The sequence below is a fragment of the Triturus cristatus genome, chromosome 3_2, assembly GCF_964204655.1.
Source record: "Triturus cristatus chromosome 3_2, aTriCri1.1, whole genome shotgun sequence".
NCBI classification, from domain to species: Eukaryota; Metazoa; Chordata; class Amphibia; order Caudata; family Salamandridae; genus Triturus; species Triturus cristatus.
In genome coordinates, this window is record NC_140584.1 from 102,202,560 (window position 1) to 102,222,451 (window position 19,892).

The 19,892-nt window shown below is 39.6% G+C and overlaps 1 protein-coding gene across 1 annotated transcript in view; it reads right to left on the bottom strand.

The window, feature by feature from the left end:
• SLC15A2 (solute carrier family 15 member 2) overlaps positions 1–19,892 on the bottom strand; it is a 452,967-nt gene that overhangs the window by 223,997 nt on the left and 209,078 nt on the right. Inside the window, exons 5-8 of the mRNA XM_085647327.1 lie at positions 19,570–19,662; positions 11,769–11,868; positions 11,552–11,642; positions 29–106 (exon numbers count right to left, since the gene is read on the bottom strand). Coding sequence (XP_085503453.1) covers positions 29–106; positions 11,552–11,642; positions 11,769–11,868; positions 19,570–19,662 — 362 coding nt within the window. The remainder of the gene's footprint in view (positions 1–28; positions 107–11,551; positions 11,643–11,768; positions 11,869–19,569; positions 19,663–19,892) is intronic.

Sequence of the window (19,892 nt, forward strand, 5' to 3'; positions counted from 1 at the left end):
CTCAGATCAGAAACAGGAGTGTTCTTACCAAGGGCCACCACCATCAGTGCTGCTGGGACACCGAAGGCCAGGGCATAGCAATCTCCTCCAAAGCATTTAACATCTCCTATGGATAAAAGAGAACAACATTCATGCATTCTTATCAAAGTAATGCAGCATCCCACAAGGTCAGCAGACAGAAGTTAAGCTTATATTATTAGCCAATGTTACTTTCAAGAGTTTTATATATTTTGTATCCATTTATTCAATATCTCAGATCAAATTCCATTAAAAGGTACATATTTTAGATAACACAACTCCATGTTATATGTTCATGGTGAAACCTTGGCCAAGTATGGAAGAGCACTGTTTAATACATTTGATTGATGTTGATTTACATGCAAAATCTAAATTTGTTCACCACAGGAATATCCAAGTGGCTGTCCATCATCAGCCATGACACAAAGGTTTGCCAAGTCAGACAGACAGCAGTAGAACACCAACCTCTTTTCCATCTTGCAGTACATAACATGTAGAAAACACACATATAAAATTATATCACGCACACACAAATAAAGTTATAAAATAGGTTGTATACATATATATATTTTTTTATTATATTATTTTTTTAATGGTCTTAACATCCTCAGAAAATGTAACAAAAATCAAAAGAAAATAGAAAATACAATTGGAAAATACCTCACAAACATATCTATATCTACACTCTCACTTTCTATTTTGTATGTTGTATGTCTGAGTCTTTGCGTGTGTGTGTGTGGGTAAGTGCACGTGTGTGTGTGTGTGGGTGTGTATATGTTTGTTGTGTGTTTGTATGTCACCTCAAATCTGGCAGATGTGCTCTTGTTCATAAAGGAACTTGAGAACACAACCCTTAGCCGTGGAATGTTGAACACTGACTTAAATGCAGTGAAATATACACTAAATATTTTGAATCCATAGACATCGACATTCACTATATGTCAGTGAAGGGCTGGGCAATTACAAAAGACAAATGACACTTTTGCTTGGGAAAGTCTTTGAATACAGTCAATGAAGGCTAGCCCATTTTGCGGCTAGCAAATCAAAATGAGAACTTGACAACTAGACTACAATGAACATAGCTGACTAAAATGAAGTCTTTCAACCTCACTTGCACTGTAGATTGCAACCACAAGGCATTTTCCTCTTTCTTTGTGTGTTGCAGAATGCAGCACACATGGAAAGAGGAATACAAATATTTCTCCTTGTTAAGCCTGCTCTGGAAGGCATAAGGTTTTGGCGCTTTCCATGGTTTACGTGATTAAGTAAAATCTGGGCCAGCGTCAAAACCCTTGGGTGTTGCTTAGGAAAACCCACAGCAACGCCCAAGGAACACCTCCCTGGTGCAGAGCAAGACAACACAGTGTCTTGCCCTGCTTTGTCTCACTCAGAGTGGCTTTGTGTGGCCACATAGACATGGTTGAGAGGCTTGCAACACCGGAGACTCAAAAAAAGTGACTCTCTGGTGGTGCAAGCCTCTCATAAATAAGCCCCACAGTTTATACATCTGATTGTTTGAGGTCTTTTCTATAAAACAGAACCACGGGAACAGAATTGTACAATATAAAAGGGGCAACTTGCCCACTTATTTGGTGCATTATTCATCTAATTCTTTCTTTGCAGGTTGTAAAGGGCTACAGAGGAATAGCTTAATACTTAATACTTACATTGTATAGAAATATTGTGCATCATGCCAAACTCAAGTAATTCTGCAGCATTCCACTAGGTTGCACAAACAATAAGAAAACATTTTAGTAAGCCAAGAAACTTTGGAGGTTTGCTATTCTCCTCCGTTGTCATGTATTCCTTGCTCTCTGCAGGAGCCGCATGCAGGGCTAACAGTGACTTTGGAGGAAGTCTCGCTGAGTCAGAGAGAATGCTGACTGGCTTTTGATAGCGCTGTGGATATCAGAGGACACTGTAACACTGTGAGTGGAGCTAGGATTCGGGGCATCAAGAACATAAAGCATTAAGAGGGGGGCATGGCTTAGCACGCATCTAAAATGGCCGCGCTTTCTTGAGCTCCGTCTGACCACCGGTGCGAACGCTCTTTTTAAAATGCTGTTCGGGTGATTTTCTGTTCACCAATCCACAGCATTAGGCGGCGGAACAGCTCAGGAGTATTTGGGACACCTTTTGTTGATTTGGACGGCTTCCCTGGGTGTTACGCTGCTCAGCAATTTTCTCTTCATGTCAGAGATTCAAAATGTCGGCTGGCTTGGAGGTCTCATCGTTACAAGGTCTGAGGGCATAAAATCAACCTGTTTGCCTGCTAGAACTTCAGGCTCATTTCCCCTGCGCTGCATGAGGTATTGTCATGTCCAATTTGATACCTCTCTATATCAGGTCCAGAGTCTTTTGTGGGGTCGTCATTATATTTCGTCATTACATTCATGAAATGGAGACCGCTGAAAGGATTCTCTCTGGAGTCATAATGCCTAATTAGTGGCCTACTACTCAACTGGCGGTACTTCAGTGAGTGTACACTATCATTTGAACAGCATGTCTTTTGTTCAATTTTAAGCTTTGGAGCCTGTCCAGGTTATTGCTGGTCGTGCAGAGTTCATTTAAGTCTGCTTTCTATAACTCAACATTGGCCGGGCCTCTCTGTTGTGTCAGCTACCTGTTAACGAATTGTTGTCGAGAGTCTTTAGGCTTGCCGCATTCCATAGACGAATTGGCTTTCGGTCTCTCAGGTATTAATTCTTCATTTTCTCGGAAGTCATTTTTACAGTACTCTGTTCTCATTATGCAACAGCTATGCACTTTCAGTCAGTTTGCGTGCCTGCTGTGTGTGTTTCCAATGGCAGAAGGTATGGGTGTCACTTCCAAGGACAGAGATTCGAAGGCATATCTGAAGAGGTCTAAACAAAATTCACCCACACTGGACTTACCAGCTAAAGGTAATTTGGATTCTGCCTCGACCTTAGACACTATTCTACTCAAACTTAAGTCAGTTCATGATATAGCACATACTACCAAAACAAACACTAACTTGCTTCAAATTGAGGTGGCGGCAATTCGGAATGACCTAAAAAATATTTCATTACGTGTCTCCAATGCAGAAACACGAATAAGTACTGTTGAGGACTTCACGAACACGCAAGCTAAACATGTTCAAAGTATGGAGCGTTCTTTGGCTTCATTTAGGAGAGACCTGACTGAACAGGAAGACAGAAATTGTAGAAGTAACCTTCTTATTTTTGTATTACCGGAAGACTGTGAGAAATCTGCTCCTTCAGTGCAGGATTTTCTGCTTACTTGGATCCCTATTGTTCTGAACATTTCATTTCACAAGGATTTTGAAATAGAACGTGCTCATAGAGTTCCCACTTTTAAGCCTAAAATGTTACCTTCTCCAAGACCGTTGATCTTTAAACCTCTGCACCATCAACACACTGAGCAGATTCTGGCCCAAATGAGGAAGATTAAAACCTTACAATGGGAAGGTCACAGAATATCAATATCACAAGACTTCGCCAGAGACACCGTCATTCGTCGTAAAGGTTTCTTGAATCTACGCAGAAGACTCGTAGAGATGAATATTCCATTTTCCTTTGCAGGTCCTTCATGTTTCAGAATAACTTTCAAAGGTCGCCCACAGATCTTTGATGAACCTTCAAAGCTTTCCGCTTTCTTGGATAATCATTCTGAATCACAGATGGACTCCGATAATCATCTTCATTTTATGATAAGTTGGTTCCATGCTTTCTGTGCCTTACTAAAATGTGTGGTTAATACTGCTCCTTTGTGTTCCTTTTCGTACTGGTAATTACGCACTGTAAAGACGGTTAGATCTATATTGGTTATTCTCCACTAACTAATTTTTCCTTTACAGGTGTTACGGTTTATCATATTGTTATGAATGTTTTTTGGTGTTTACATTCAATATGTTGGTACTATTTCTGTTCTATTTTGTTAACCTTTGGCTGTCAATGTGTCTCTTTTTCCCTTTTTCTCACTTTCTTTCTTATCATCTTTTTATGTCTCTGACGTATTCCAATCTCTTTCCTGCTTCCTACTTAGTTGATTCTTTCTTTATTCATATTGATGAAGTCTATTTGGTATAAAATTCTATATAGTTGGCATTTTTTTGGCTTTTCTTCCTCACTATTTTTATGATAAACAAGTATCTCTTCTTCTACTTTCCACTTTCTTTCTCTTTCTTTGCTCGTTCTTCTTTTATTCATGCCTCTGTTCGTTTATTCCACTTCTTGCTTGATTTTGTCCTCCTCTCTTTCTATAATACTATGCTGGTGATATATTTTTATGTGTACTTACTATTTATCTGTGTTTTTGTCCCCTATTGTTTTTCTTACACACATCTGCGTTTTGTATGTGCAATTTTTTATATATGTATTTATTATTTTGATTCTTTTTGCTTTCATTATATATGTATTCAAGTCATGAATTACATCTTATATAGAATTTGCTTTTTACTTCTTAATTTTCCATATACTATAGTATTTATTCCTAGATGCTATCAATTTTGTAGTGTTTGGTACGCTAATGGTTTGCAGTTTATAATGTTTTATATTGTTATTTATATTGGCTCAAATTGCTATTTATTACACCATTTATTAGGATTTATTATGCCTTAGACTGTTATTTATATTACCTGATATTGCTATATGTAATGCCTTTATTTGATATTTATCTGATATTCTTGTCTCACTTTTCTATTCAGCAAATGATAATATGTTGATCACTGATCAAATATGATATTTTTGGGGGAATTTGTATCATTTATTCTTATTGATGGATTATTGATAGTATAGTAGATGCAAATATTTTTACATTTGTTCCGTTGCTTAATGAAATATTTATTGTTGAGTGTTCTGCATTGTGTTTGTTGTCCTCTGTGGTTGCTCCTCCATGTTATTTCCCCCATACAGTCATCCCCTGGTGGGGTTTTTCTTTTTTATGCTCCTTTTTTCTTTGAAGTACTTTTGTTCTTTCTTGTCTTCTTTCTAGTATTTTCTTACTCTCTTTCTATCTTTCCTTCTCTGGGGACTACTGCATTTTTTACGATTTTTGTGCTCTTCATTTACCCCTATATCTGAAGATCTGTTGGCTAACCTTCTCTTTTTTCTAAATCAGATGTTTTTTATCTGTGTTGTCTTATGTTTATCTATGACTGGTTTAAATGTAGCCTCACTTAATGTTCGTGGGTTGAATCACCCTGTCAAAAGGGCCAAGATCCTAGATAATTGCAAGAGCTTATCTGGCGATGTTGTTCTACTTCAGGAGACTAAGATAGCCTTTAAAGAAGCGTTGCTTTTGCGGAAGTAGTGGGTTCTTGATGTTACATGTTCTGAAGCTTCTGGTAAAAAGAATGGAGTTGTGACTTTTATTGCCAGAAACTCTTTCCTGTCTATTGTTACTGCTGAACATGATACCAATGGTACATGGTTACTTACTCGCTTGTCCAATGGTTCCGATGATTTATATATTGTGAATATATATGCCCCTAACATTGAAGTTCCTCTTTTTTGGCGTTCCATAAATAAAAAGTGTTCTGATATTCCTCAGGATGCTGGAACAATTGTTGGCGGTGACTTTAATTTGCCCTTGGATCCTTTGTTGGATAGACATTCTGCTTTCAAAGTTTGTCCTCCTAGGTCGCATAAACACTTGCTTAGTAAGTGTTCTTCTCATCAGCTTATTGAAGCTTGGAGGGTTCATAATCCTACGGGTAGCGATTTCACGTTTTTCTCCTCTCCACATTCTAGTTTTTCTCGTATCGATTATCTTCTAGTTGATGCTGCTCTCTTAAAACATACCATAAATGTTATGATCCACCCAATAGTCGTTTCTGATCATGCTGCAGTTTCTTTGACAATCTTTAATCTTATAGACACGAGAGGCCCTCGTTATTGGCGTCTTAACACAGACCTTTGGACAATAAGGATGAAGTTAATGAGCTTAATGAGGAATTCGATAACTTCTTCAAAGATAATGAGTCTTCGGTAAATTCCCCGATTGTTCTATGGGATGCATTTAAGTGTACTATTCGGTGTAATATTAACAAAAAAAATTCAAAAAGGAATAGTGACATCAGAAAGTCACTGCAGTCTCTGGGGGATGAAATCAAGCGTAAGGAGGTGTTATATAGCAGCTCTAATGATAAGTCTCTCCTACTAGATATCAAGAATCTGAAATACTCTTTTAACTCTATTGTCACTAAAAGAGCTTATATTGGTGTCCACGCACAAAAATCTAGACATTTGTTACTACAAAAAAGAGCTGGTAAGTTGTTGGCTGCCACCTTAAAATACAAAAACACTAATGTCAAGGCTACCCAGATTTCTTATTTTAATGATAAAATGGTTCCAAGAAATTCCATACGCAAGAAATACTTGAAGTCTTTTGTGATTTTTATGAAAAATTATACACTCCTAAAGATCAATGCAACATTTCTGTTTGTCAGCAGTTTCTGAATTCGATTCCTACGAATACTATTTCGCATTCTGATATGATTGATCTGGGGAAATCGATTGAGACTGACAAGATAATTCAGGCTATTAAGGCTACTTGGTCGGGGAAGGCTCCGGGCCTGATGGGTTCCCTATTGCCTTTTACAAAACATTTTCTTCCTCAATAATCAAATATCTCAAAGACGTTTTCGATAATTTTATCCTTTCTGGCAAGGTATCTGGCTTAGCTGCTGAGGCTACAATTGTCGTGATTCCGAAAGATGGCAAGAATCATTCTGACCCTAAAAATTTCCGTCCAATTTCATTATTAAATATGGAAGCAAAAATGTTTGCCAAGATCTTGGCTAAGCATTTAGAAGGTCATATCTCTAGCCTTATTCATGATTCCCAAACTGGTTTTGTTAAGGGGAGACTTGCTAGAGACAATATCCGAACCATTTGTCATATTTTGGAGAAAGCAGAACTTTCTACATTACCTTCAGCGGCGATTGCCCTTGATGCCGAAAAGGCTTTTGACAAAGTCTCTTGGCCTTTTTTACAAGCAGTGTTTTAATCCCGTAACCTAGGGGACTCTTTTATCAATATGGTAATGTCTCTCTATGCGCGGCCAAAAGCTAATATCAGAGTTAATGGGGCTACTTCTTCCTTTTCTAATCTCCGTCAGGACATTAGACAAGGGTGCCCTTTGTCACCCCTTCTTTTTTATTGTCTATAGGCCTACTCCTTTGTTTACTCAACTTGAACCAAGGTATTAAAGGTTTTCAATTTGGTCCACATACGCTCAAAACAGCCACCCATGCGGATGATGTTCTTATCTTTTGAGGAGCTATTGTTGCTGCGATTCCAGTTTTTACTAATACCATTCGAGAGTTTTTGCTCATTTCTAGATATACTTTGAACAAGTGTTCCCCCTCAATTCATTGTGTTTCCCTTCTCACATGGGCAATTCATGATTTAAATGGCAATCGACTCGTTTTAAATATCTAGGAATTTGGTTTTGTAAAGACCTTTCAGATCCTATTTCTTATAATGAATCCCATATCATACCTAAAGTTAAAGATCTTTTGTCCTCCTGGTCTTCTAAGTATATCTCCTGGTGGGGAAGATTTCAAACTCTTAAGATGATGATAACCCCGTTTATTAATTTCTTATCCTCCCTTTACCTATTAAGCTTTCTTCTTCCTTTTTTCATGAGATTGATTCACTCACTTCAAAGTTTTTATTGAGTGATAAACGTGCTAGAATAGCTTATAAACACCTTAGAAAGCCTTCTGTTCTGGGTGGTTGTAATCTTCCAGATTGGAACTTGGATCAAATTGCCTTTTTAACCTCTCAAGGTGCCCTTTGGTTCTTGCCAGAATCCCAACATACACCTCTGTGGATTTATATTGAGCGAGAGTTGTGTACTCATCTTTCTACTACTTCCTTTTTCACTGTTTCTAAATTCATTCTGGGTCATTCCCATTGTATTATCTTAGACACGATTAATGCACTAAAGTATATTGACAGAAAAGTATCCAAACCTATTCATAAGTCGAGGTGGTCCTCATTATGATACAATCCTAAAATTGTTACTGATATTGATCCTGATACGGTTTCTTCATGGGCTGCTAGTGGTATTAGACTGGTGAAAGATCTTTATGACTCCTATCATGATCCTCTTCCCTTTTCTTTTTTGGCTAGAGAATATAACCTTAATAATATGGATTTTTATTCTTTTCTGAAATTGAAGGTTGTTATTTCTAAGATATCCCTCTCTACAGATTCGGTTACTGTCTCACTTCTTTCTATGTGGCCTCTTTCAGGACATACCAAATCTAGAATATATAAATTTCTATCTGCCCCACTTCCTTCACAGTCTACAATCACATATGATAAATGGTCTCATCAATTTGATAATGATATTTTTAAACATATCTCACAAGAGACCTGGCAACTGATGGGGAAGTTATCCCTACGTGATAAAATTGCTCCTTCTCTTATTCAATCTAAATTCTTTACCTTAAATCTCCTTCATTGGACCCCTGCTCGCTTACACAAATTGAAATTAAGAGATAAAGATCTTTGTTGGAATTGTAATTTAGAACCTGGCCCTCATCAACATATGTTTTTTGAATGTAGGTTATTACAATCCTTTTGGGGTTTAGTACAGAAACACATATCATTAATCTTTAACATATCGTTAGAGCTTTCTTTACCTATGATCCTATTGGGTCAATGGGCTGCAACTAATCCTTTACCCCTTGACAATACGGATATGCAGCTATTGGATTTACTTTTATCCATTGCTGTTAAAGTTATACTGACAGAATGGAAATCTTTTCATCTTCTGTTATCATACTTGGTGGGCATGGGTATCATACATTTGTGGAGCTCATACTTTTGTTGAGGAGCAGCATTATTCCCCTTCCATTTCCAGTAATGTTTGACGGTCACTGGACAATTATATGAATGTGTCCTCTCAGGGGTTGGTAGCTCAGTATCCCTTTGACTCTACTCTTTAAGTTGGTTCCTACATTGAAGCAGATGTCCCCACCTCTACCTCTTCCTCTTTCTTTTTTCTTTTTTTTCTTTTCTTTTCTTGACTTTTTTCTGTCTTTTCTTCTTTATCTCTGCTTTCTTTTGTTTTGCAAGGAACGTGGTACAGGAGTAAACCCGTTAACCCAGTTGAGACCGGGTAAAGTATAATAACAAAAACAACAATGTCTCAACCAGTAATCATTAAAAAGACTGTTATAATAAGTGCATGAATCACTGAAGGAGGGAAACAGGAGACCAAGACAAGGAGTAAAGGTTGTTATTTAGCAAGTAGTTATAACAGCACTACATTACAATTGGATTAGGGTAACCAAAACAACCAATTGTGCACTGACAGTGCTTAGTGTAAGTGATAAGTGCACAAGTGATATAAAAACAACGTGAGACGGCGAAGGACAATAAGAGCAAACAATAATTGGGGATCAAACAGTATGACTCAAGTCAGTACAAGAATAATTCATATTTTGTTAATTTCAAAAATGATCCCGTGGGAGCCATAGGTTACGCTGCAATGTCGACGGCATTTCGACCTTATCGAGTTAAGGTCATCATCAGGACAATGGTTACAACTTCTTCTATGGTAGTGCTGGAGGCACGAGGAGAATTTATCCCAATATGGTGATAGCAACATGGGGAGTCAATCACAGTGGTAGTTAACAGCGATGGGCATCGTTGATTGCTAACTTAATTCTATGCACCACTAGCGTGTGCAGGGGACCTTGGAATTCTTTATTTGTTTGACATTTACGGCTGTATTTATCCATGTTTATATTTTGCTAATTTTATCTGTATTTATCCATATTTATTGTGGGTTTTGTGAAAAAAATGAAGCTGAAACTGGTATATCTCCACATTTATTCAACCGATAAATATGCACCCATGCTTGAATGCCTTCCAGGTTTCAGTGATCTGAACACAATTCAATGTACTTGTATGAAAATATGCAAATTTCAGTATCAACCTTGTGCATATCTCCTACTGTTTAAACCTCCTTACTTAAATTCCTTTCTATTTTAACCCCTTACCTATCAGCCCAAACATCTATTGGCCTGACAGTCATGGCAAAGAGAATTTAGAGTCACACGAAAAGCAACCAGATTTCCGTTTTTATACACTTTCAAAAATAAATCAAGACATGAAAATAAATGTTTTCTGTCTGTATTTATCTGTAAAAATCAGTAAAAATGGAAAACAGGGAGCCTTAACTATGATATATAGGACTAATTCATTTTTTTCTGATGTATGCATTATTATGATGTGTCTTGGTACCTTGTTGCTTGCACTTTTGACAATAAATAAAATAAAAAATAAAAGTCCAACTTTTCAAAGAATCTGCAGCACAAAACTTGTGGCAGATGTACTAAGATTCCTGCAACACAATGCTTCACAAAAACCTCAGGCATTGCACTTCGTAGTTAACCAAGCTTTGTGTTTTGTCAAATTTACTGGGTGTTACGCTGTTATAATGTCTTTGGCCACACAAATTTTCAAGTTTTTTGGTTTTAAAAGTTTCATATTGTGTTGTACATTTTTGGACTGCTGTTAAAATGTGTTTAAAAAACCCCTGGTTTTGGGAGTGAGTCAGAGGCCTTTTGTTTTCTTCACATGAATATTTCTATTTAGAAAGACTTTCCTTGAACAGCTAGAAATGCTGCTAGGTTCTTTTATGATTCTGATTATAATTACTTAGGGACTGTATTCATTCTATTGAGAAGTTAGGACGTTATGATTTTTGCTGCTTATTGGAACTTGGATAATTCTGATTCTGGCTATATATTCTGCATCTGAGCCTTCGTGGCATTGTATTCTTAATTTCTGGGTTGTCCAACAACATCCTTTAATTTTTTTATTGATCTAGAACTAAGTAACTGAGAGGACCCGGTCATTATATACTTACTCTGCTTATTTGTTGGCCCTAAAGTCAAAAAGTGCGGTGACTCTTATTGCTAGTTCAAGGGTGGCGGAGTGAAGCTGCCAAAGGTAATTTTGGGGTTATCAAAATATTGGGGTGCAGTGAATTATAGAAGTTCTGCTCCCACACAAATAATGCTGTAAGAGTGGAAGATTTATTATTTTTTAACAGGAAGGTTTGTTTAAAAGCTCACCTGTACAAGGACTGTTGGGTAGAATCTGAACCATTGCCTCACCAGCTCCCCTTATGAAAGTCTCAACTACTATGAACAGTACTCGAAATAAACTGTCAGGACCGGGTTTAAGCTTTACAGCGACACAAAAAACACACAAAATAAAATAGGAAAAACAGTATAACACTTTGACTTATTTGAGAAAAATTTTAATCAAAAGTTTGTTACTCTTCCCACTCACAGTCTACACCGGCCAACTCCTGTCTTATAGTCAAGGAATGGTTCAAATGGGCTGTGAAATTAACCAAGACTCTAGATATACGATTTTTGAAAATTTGGATTCAGGTTTTGTCATTGTTCTCCTTAATTTGTTAATGTGCGATGTAGCTCCTACCACTAAAAAGTTAGAACTGCTGTTAGAGCCATTCAGTAGTAGGAAAACAGTTTATTATTATAAAATTGCCAAATACTGACCTCTCAAAACAGGGGTAACAAATGTGGATATCAAGCTTCCAGAGTTTATGGCTAAATAGAAAATGGAAAAGAACTTGCTTCTTTCATGGACCTAGAACAAAGCAAGAGATGAACATGGTATTATCATGAAAACAATTAGGTGTTTTCATGTGATAGACAAGTAAGTGGCAACACACTAGTGAGCCACTGTGAATTCAATTGGTAAGGTAAATCTTACGTGCTGTTCTTCAAACTGGTCCCCGCCAAAGGCAGCAACACAGGGTTTGATTCCTCCCGTCCCAAAGGCAATCAAAAGCAGACCAGCCATGGAGAGACCCCTGCACACACAACAAAAATTATTAAAGGCAGAATTTATCTTCATGTAATGGATCTTTATTTCTTTCATTGGGGTATTTGTCACTCTTTACTAAACTGAATCTCTTGACAAGAAAAGAGTGGCAACTGTTCAAAACATCAGAATTTCAGTTTTATATATATATTAACTAAATTGCATGACACTAAGAATGCATTTCTTACACAGGAAACAAACAAATTCTTGGTGGACTCAAACAGTCCGCTGCAGCAATTGCAGGGCGAACCGTTCAAGTTCGCTTGTGGGATCCCACAGGGATTATCCATTAGCCCCACTTCATTTAACATTTCTGTTGCCCCCCTTTGCTATATTGGTGCAGTCATTTGGCTTTTAGGTGATGTCCCATGGGGGAAACACCCAAATGATCATTTCTGTAACAGATGTTTGCCCGTGGTCGCTGATAAGTTCAAACACTGTATGATCAGCTCCGAGAATAGATGAAGAAGAATTGCTTGAAATAAAATGCCGACAATACAGAGATAGTTCAGTGTGGTCTGAAATCTGGTGGCCTGAGATGTTTGGTCCTTTACCTACCACAGTGGCCTCGGCTAAAAACATTGGTATTTGTTATAACTATCTTACCTTTGACACTCAGGTCAGTAGAAGCGTAAGTTTCTGTTTTTTTATCATTAAAATTCTGATAAAGATCTTCCCACCTATTCCAGCTGAGCTCAGAGTAGCAGAGCCCATTGCTTCACTCACATGGCGCCTAGATTATTGCTACACTCCATGCTTAAACATCAATAGGTCTTCACTTAACAGACTGCAGGTCATTCAGAATGCAGCAACTTGCCAGTTCCTGAATGTTCCTAAACAACTCTCAGTCAGGGATGGCATGCACTCCCTCCACACACTGTATGTTAGGAAGTTTGTGACAAATAGAGCATTCTGCATTGTATTTCTGGCCCTTCATCACAAAGGGCAGGTGCCTCTGAGAACAGCATTTCACTAGTATACTACAAAAAGACAGCTCAGATCATCTTCTCTTAGGAAGGTGACCATTTCCATATTCCGGGAAGCCAAGTGGGGTGGCTGCTCCTTTTCAATAGCAGCAGGTAAAGTTTGGAACCTACTCATATTGTGAGCTTGTAATCCATTGAAGCCTTCTGTAAGCAACTGCAAACCTGGCTCTTCTCCTTCCTGTGGTGGAAGCTCTCTGTTTGTAGCGGATGTTTTCTTTTACTGACTTTAGCGCGCTGACACCTTTGGATATAATGCACTCTAAAATTCCCATTTCATTCCATTTCAAGCAGTTGTGGTTGTGTTTTATTTAAAGATTGTGACTATCCAAAATGAGGCCCAACATATACAATGAATGGCAGGGAAAAACTTAAATAGCTGCTTCGCACTAAAACAGGCGACATATTGGTAAATCAGTGTAGGGGTGGGTGGTGAACTCTGCTCCGCCAGCGAAGTTTGCATAGGTTTGCCAACTCTGAGCTCGGAGTTCTGCAAAAAATCTGATTCCAACATGTAGGGGAGGTTGTCCCCACAGCACACCCCTAGTATACAATTTGTTTGGGACATAAGACTTAGAAAGGAAGCTAAGGATGTCATTGTTTCTAAACATATATTGTATTTGATAAAACCCAGTTGTAGCCTGTTGCTGAAGTGCACTTAGCTGAGATTGCACAGAATTTATAGCCCTGGACTTCCCAGCAAGCCCTGTGATTTTCTCGAAATATTAGGCCCACCTCCTGTTATAAAGAAACCTCTACTGCTGGTAGACCGGAAGACGGTGTCCTGCTGCTCCAGAAGAGACTGCTGCTGTGCCAGATGCATCCTCCATTCTGCCCTGGAACAGAATGCCTCAGACCAACATAAGCTGCTGCAGCTACAGGCAAACCTTTAATCTCACTCCAGTTAGGACGTTACTACCCAAGTCTGACTTTTGACCTGCAGTCTCCGCTTGCTGTCCCAGTCATGCTGCTGTCCCTGTTGGAGGCTGGGGGCTCGCTGCTCGAGAACACCGCTGAGCAGTTGGTAGGGGGCAGCCAGGCATCCTGGTTACTGTTGTCCTGTGCCTTCTGCCTTAGCCTGGCATACCTGATCAAGCTGACCTTCAGGCATCTGCAGCAGGACAAGAACCATGCGGTGAGTGGCAGAGGTGGGGTGGGTGTTTCTATACACCTCCTAAAGTGGTATTCCAAGACAATGTGTTCTGTGCTAAAACAAACGATAGATGTATTCAATGGTTGACATTAATGTGTAAAGATGTGTTGCTGTGGTTGTTAAAGCGCAACAAATTATGCCATTCTGCGGAACATGGGGAAGGGGTCTCATCTTCCAGCAATTTTAAGACCCCCTCCCCACCCACACCTTGTCCTCTGGTCCTCCTGTGCTGTTCGTAATTTAATGGAGCTCTGTGAGGCGAGATTTTCTTGGAAAACCGATACAGTTTCAAAATGTAACCTCGGATTACATTTTTTCACAAGCACGACTCATGATTCCCTCTCACTAACCATGACATGCAAACCCTACATGGTCCCATTGCCACCACACTGTTCCTTGCCTGCCCTCATGTGAGTCTTGAAGGCAACATAAATGGTCTCTGACCATCACTCTACACATTTCCCCTAACTTCAATTGTCAGGCAATGCCTCTGTTGTCTCCATTATCCACTGTGCTCATTTTTCGTGACAGACAGTACCTAGGTTGAACACCCAGGCTTCACTCTGCTTATTTTGCCAGCTGCTGCAGACAGGAGAAAGCTTTGTTATCTCCAGACTCAACTCTTCTTGATTCTCCTTTGTGCTCTTGAGAGGCAATGCTGATATGACCTAGGCTTCATCTGCTTATTCTGCATAGATACTTGTGACAGGCAATGCCTACATGGTCTCCAGCTGCCACTCTCCTTATTCCAGCTTGCTACTCCTGATTGGAAATGCCTACGCCCTCTCCACATCCAACTTTGCTACTCTTGCCTGTCAATGTCTAAATAACCCCCTCAATGCTGTTCATTTCCTTAATCCATCCCTGGCAGGCGATACTCATTATGGGGCCGATTCACAGAACTAATCTGAGACAAAATCCTAAACCTATTACTTTTGGTATTCACAGAAGGCATTTAGTAGTAGTAAAGTTAGGATTTTGTCTTAAGTTTGACTTAAGACAGACTTAAGACAAACTTAAGACAAATTTAGGACAGACTTAAGACAGACTTAAGACAGACTTAAGGCAAAATCCTAACTTTACTACTACTAAATGATTTCTGTGAATTCCAAAAGTAGTAAGTTTAGAATTTTGTCTCAGATTACTTCTGTGAATCGGGCCCGTGCTGTACAGTATCAACTCTCATAATTTCCTAAGCTACTGTTTGCAGGGAAAGCCTATGTGGTATCCAACCTCAGCTCTGCGCAGCTGCCTTTGCTACACTTGACAAGCAATGATTTCATGGTCTCCAGCATTCATCTGCTCATTCTCCTTTTCTACTACTGTCAGGCCATGCCTTTGTAGCCTCTAGCTACTGCTCTGCTCATTGTGCCTACATAATATACACTAAATTAGGGCAGAGCAGACCTCTGCAGAATTCCACAGAGTTTTTATGCAACTCTGTGGAATTCCGCTTAGTGCAACTCCACAAACTCTGGCGACCCCTCCAAATCATCTGTCTTCTTTCACATCCAAATATGAGAACCCCCATGCCCTAGGTGTAGCTTTAAAATGTAAGGTGGTGTGTGCAGGTTTGAGAGATCTGCACATCATAGCTGAGTACTTTTCTCAGCATACACATAAGTAAGGAGTTTTTAATGGAATGACTCAATATGCTCAAATTTGATGTCAAGTCAAGAAAGCCTTGAAAAGTCAATATTAGAACAAACACGTCAGCTGCTCTATGGGAAAATAAACTGTATAAATGGCTCATATGATCATGAAACATCCTAATGATGGTGGAAAATGATTTACTCTAAAATATGGGGATATGAATAATGACCTGTCACTTTGAAATCTGACTAATTGCTTTAATATGCATGCAATTCTTTCTCTATTTTTTAAAATATATGATTATATGAGTATGGGGGGTGGTCCTTAAACATTACCATAAAATGATTCTAATACTACTTATATTTATTTAATGTCTGCCATATACTGTGGATGAACACATAGGTGTTTGGTGCTGAAAAGCAAGAGAAAAATGTCTCAGACACACCAGTTTTTTCCATGTCCATAAGGGACATTGTAACATATTTACATTAATTTTTTTACATTTTTTGTCTCAGAAACACTGTGCAAGGTAGTTCAAGGAAAAGCACATCAGTGCTGGTAGCTCCACCATTTCTATTTAACACAACATAGATTTCCTTATTTATGCATCTTGGATACGGAGGAAGTAAGGCATCCTTCCGGATCCCTTTATGCTGAATTGAGCAGTCTGGTTCATTTATGCGTTTGCACGTTTTCATTCTTATGCGTGGTGGAAGACGGGTTCAGACGAGCTTAACAGCAAGACAACATTGTTTCTATAATTTCATTTTTTTCATGAAAGACAGTATGTATTTACTTTAGAAGGGGAATTTAACCTGCCTCAATCTACAAATTCCCACCTTTGCTACCTTGAAAAGAACTTTTAAGCGACACAAAAGTATCTACTAAATACATTGCTGTTGATGAATAACACATCCCCCATTCATAGACCTGCCTGCAGTTGTAATCTCATAAGGGATCTTCTACATCAAAGGTTACATCAACAAGGATAGAGGAATTATACTTGTGAAGCAAATAAGCCAACTGTGTCTAGGAAACTTTTTTTCGAAACGTTTTCGTCTCCATTGCATCAGAAACAAAGATAAACTGTCATGGATAGCAGTTGGGGTGAAGAAGGGCTTGTTATTTTCTGTTGGACCTTTAATTAATAATACCACATAAAAAAAACAAAAAAATAGCTGTAGTTCATTGTACAGTGCTACTTCTACAATAATGCAGTCACCAAGAAACATGCCTTAACAAAGCCAATTGGTCTTGGCTTTGGGAAACATCGTTTATACAGCATGCAACACAACGCATGCCATTACAACGCGGTCATTACAACGACCGCGTTGTAACAACGCATGCCATTACAACACAAGTCAGAACAAGGACTTGCTCTATGGGTCAGAAGGTGTTGGATTTAAAATCCAACACCTTCCCTACTGTTGCACAGACTGGAGTTGGAATAGTAAATTATACTATTCCAACATCTAGCGCCCCTCCCTAAAGCAAGTTGTTGGTCAGACTTTCGTTGTAATGGCATGCGTTGTCACAAAGCGGTTGTTGTAATATCCGCCTTGTAATGGCATGCGTTAAAAAAGCATGCAATGTAACGTGGCGTATTTCTTGCCTTTGCTAACGGTCACCGTCCTATTGGCTTTGCTAGTTTATTTTTTCTCACAGCTCCTGCCTGCCTTGCACAAGTGAAGATTTTTATTAGGGCCATCTTGTAATAGACTTAACAAAACGTAAACAACTCCTATATAAGATGGCCACTTTGCATGTAAAGTAGATTCTTATATATTTTTTTTAAATTTCAATTCAAAATGGCTGTGCTGGATGCACATGTATACACAGTGGCCATTTTGGAATAGCTCTGTTTTGGCTGTCGAGGCTTGTGAAGCAAATCGAAATGCACTGTCAAAGACAAAAAAAAGAGAGCTAATTTGCACCAGACAGAACGTTATGGCGATGGGCAGCAGGGGTCATAACCCACACTTGGATGGGGTAGGGGACATTGTGGGTGGGAGTGGAGCAAAGACACAAAGATTGCAGCCCCACAGTAGAGAGGTTATGACTAGGAACTACTTAAAGTCCCATGTATTCTTCCCTGGAATCACAAGGATATGATTGACAGAGCGCTGAAACTTTTCAGACACTCACCCCAGTCACAGATCTGGGTTGAATCCATCATAATTCTTTAGCTCACTTCCCCACCTCAGTTCAGACACAACTGTATGCAAATCGGTCTTGACCCTGTGAATGGACATGGAAACTGGAATGGCTTGGGGAGCAAAACAACGATGGATTTAGGGCCAGATCTCTGTACTGGGGTGAATGTATGACATTGTTCTACATTCTGTCCATCAATTGTTGTTCTTGCATTTGTCACCCCGAGTGGGACAGGTATGCCCAGACGTGGGTCCCGTACTCTCCATGCCACTGGAGTCAAGCTATCCTGGCTGATGAAGGGTGAAACCCCAAAACCTGTCCTAGGATGCTTGTTTCCAGTCCAGGGAGGACATGGCCTGGCAGTTCGGGCTGGACTGTTCCTATTGGGTGCAGGGTCAAAACTGATTTGCATATGGCTTGGTTCAAACTGGAATGGCATGGGGAGCAAAATACGATGGATTTAGGCCCAGATCTCTTTACTGGGGTGAATGTATGACATTGTTCTGCATTCTGTCCATCAATTGTTGTTTTTGCATTTGTCACCCCGAGTGGGACGGGTATGCCTAGACGTGGGTCTTGTGTTCTCCATGCTACTAGAGTCAAGCTATCCTGGCTGATGAGGGGTGAAACCCCAAAACTGGTCTTGGAATACTTGTTTCCAGTCCAGGGAGGACCTGGCCTGGCAGTTCGGGCTGGACTGTTCCCATTGGGCGCAGGGTCGGGACTGATTTTCATATGGCTTGGTTCACACTGGAATGGCATGGGGAGGAAAAAAACTATGGATTTAGGCCCAGATCTCTGGATTGGGATGAATGTATGACATTGTTCTGCATTCTGTCCATCAATTGTTGTTTTTGCATTTATCAACCCGAGTGGGACGGGTATGTCCAGACGTGGGTCCCGTGCTCTCCATGCCACTGGAGTCAAGCTATCCTGGCTGATGAGGGGTGAAACCCCGAAACTGGTCCTAGGATTCTTGTTTCCAGTCCAAGGAGGGCCTCCCCTGGCAGTTCGGGCTGGACTGTTCCCATTGGGGGCAGGGTCAAGACTGATTTGCATATGGCTTGGTTCAAACTGGAATGGTATGGGGAGCAAAAAAACGATGGATTTAGGGTCCAGATCTCTGTTATGGGGTGAATGTATGACATTGTTCTGCATTCTGTCCATCAATTGTTGTTTTTGTATTTGTCACCCCGAGTGGAACGGGTATGCCCAGACGTGGGTCCTGTGCTCTCCATGCCACTGGAGTCAAGCTATCCTGGCTGATGAGGGGTGAAACCCCGAAACCGGTCCTATGATTCTTGTTTCCAGTCCAGGGAGGACCTGGCCTGGCAGTTCGGGATGAACTGTTCCCATTGGGGGCAGGGTCAAGACCGATTTGCATATGGCTTTACAAATCATCATGCAATCAATGGCATCCTTAAAAAAAATACCAACAGCCAATGACTAAAGGGGGCTGACCAAAAGCACATTCTTCTATATTCTATGTTTGTGTGTATATGTGTATTTTTATTGGCAACCTGGGCTCACTGATAAACAGCTACAGCTGTCAAGACCTAAAAAGGGTAACAGATGATAAACATTTTTCCACACACCTTGGCTAAGATGTAGGGGAGTAGAGTAGATGGGACAAAGAGAACCCTGACAAATGACAATCAACCAGAAAAGATGTATCACCTTCGTACTCAGATTGCTCGAGAAATATTTAGCTTCTCAGAATGGACTTTCTGGCTTTTTTTAGGCAATAATTTAGAAATATTTCTATGATCCAAAATGCAGCTTAAATATCTGAAAAGGCAAGACATACACATGAGTATCAGCATCTCCCACTGAAGGTATGGCTCCAATAGACTTGATCACGTGCCCGATGACATAGAACAGGGAAAGATATATGATGGTTCTGTGGAGGCAGGAAAGAAAACATATTATTCATCAGAAACAGTACCTAATGTTGCAACGTGAACATTCTAAACTTTCAAGAAACAGACTAGCATCCTAGTGGGTATTTAAATAGTTCCAAAGAAGCTTACTAGATAGTTAATTTGGGGTTCATGAAACGTTGCTTTTATGCACCTCACATTTAACAAATTGATCCATCAGTACATATTTATGATTTTCACTTTGACATCC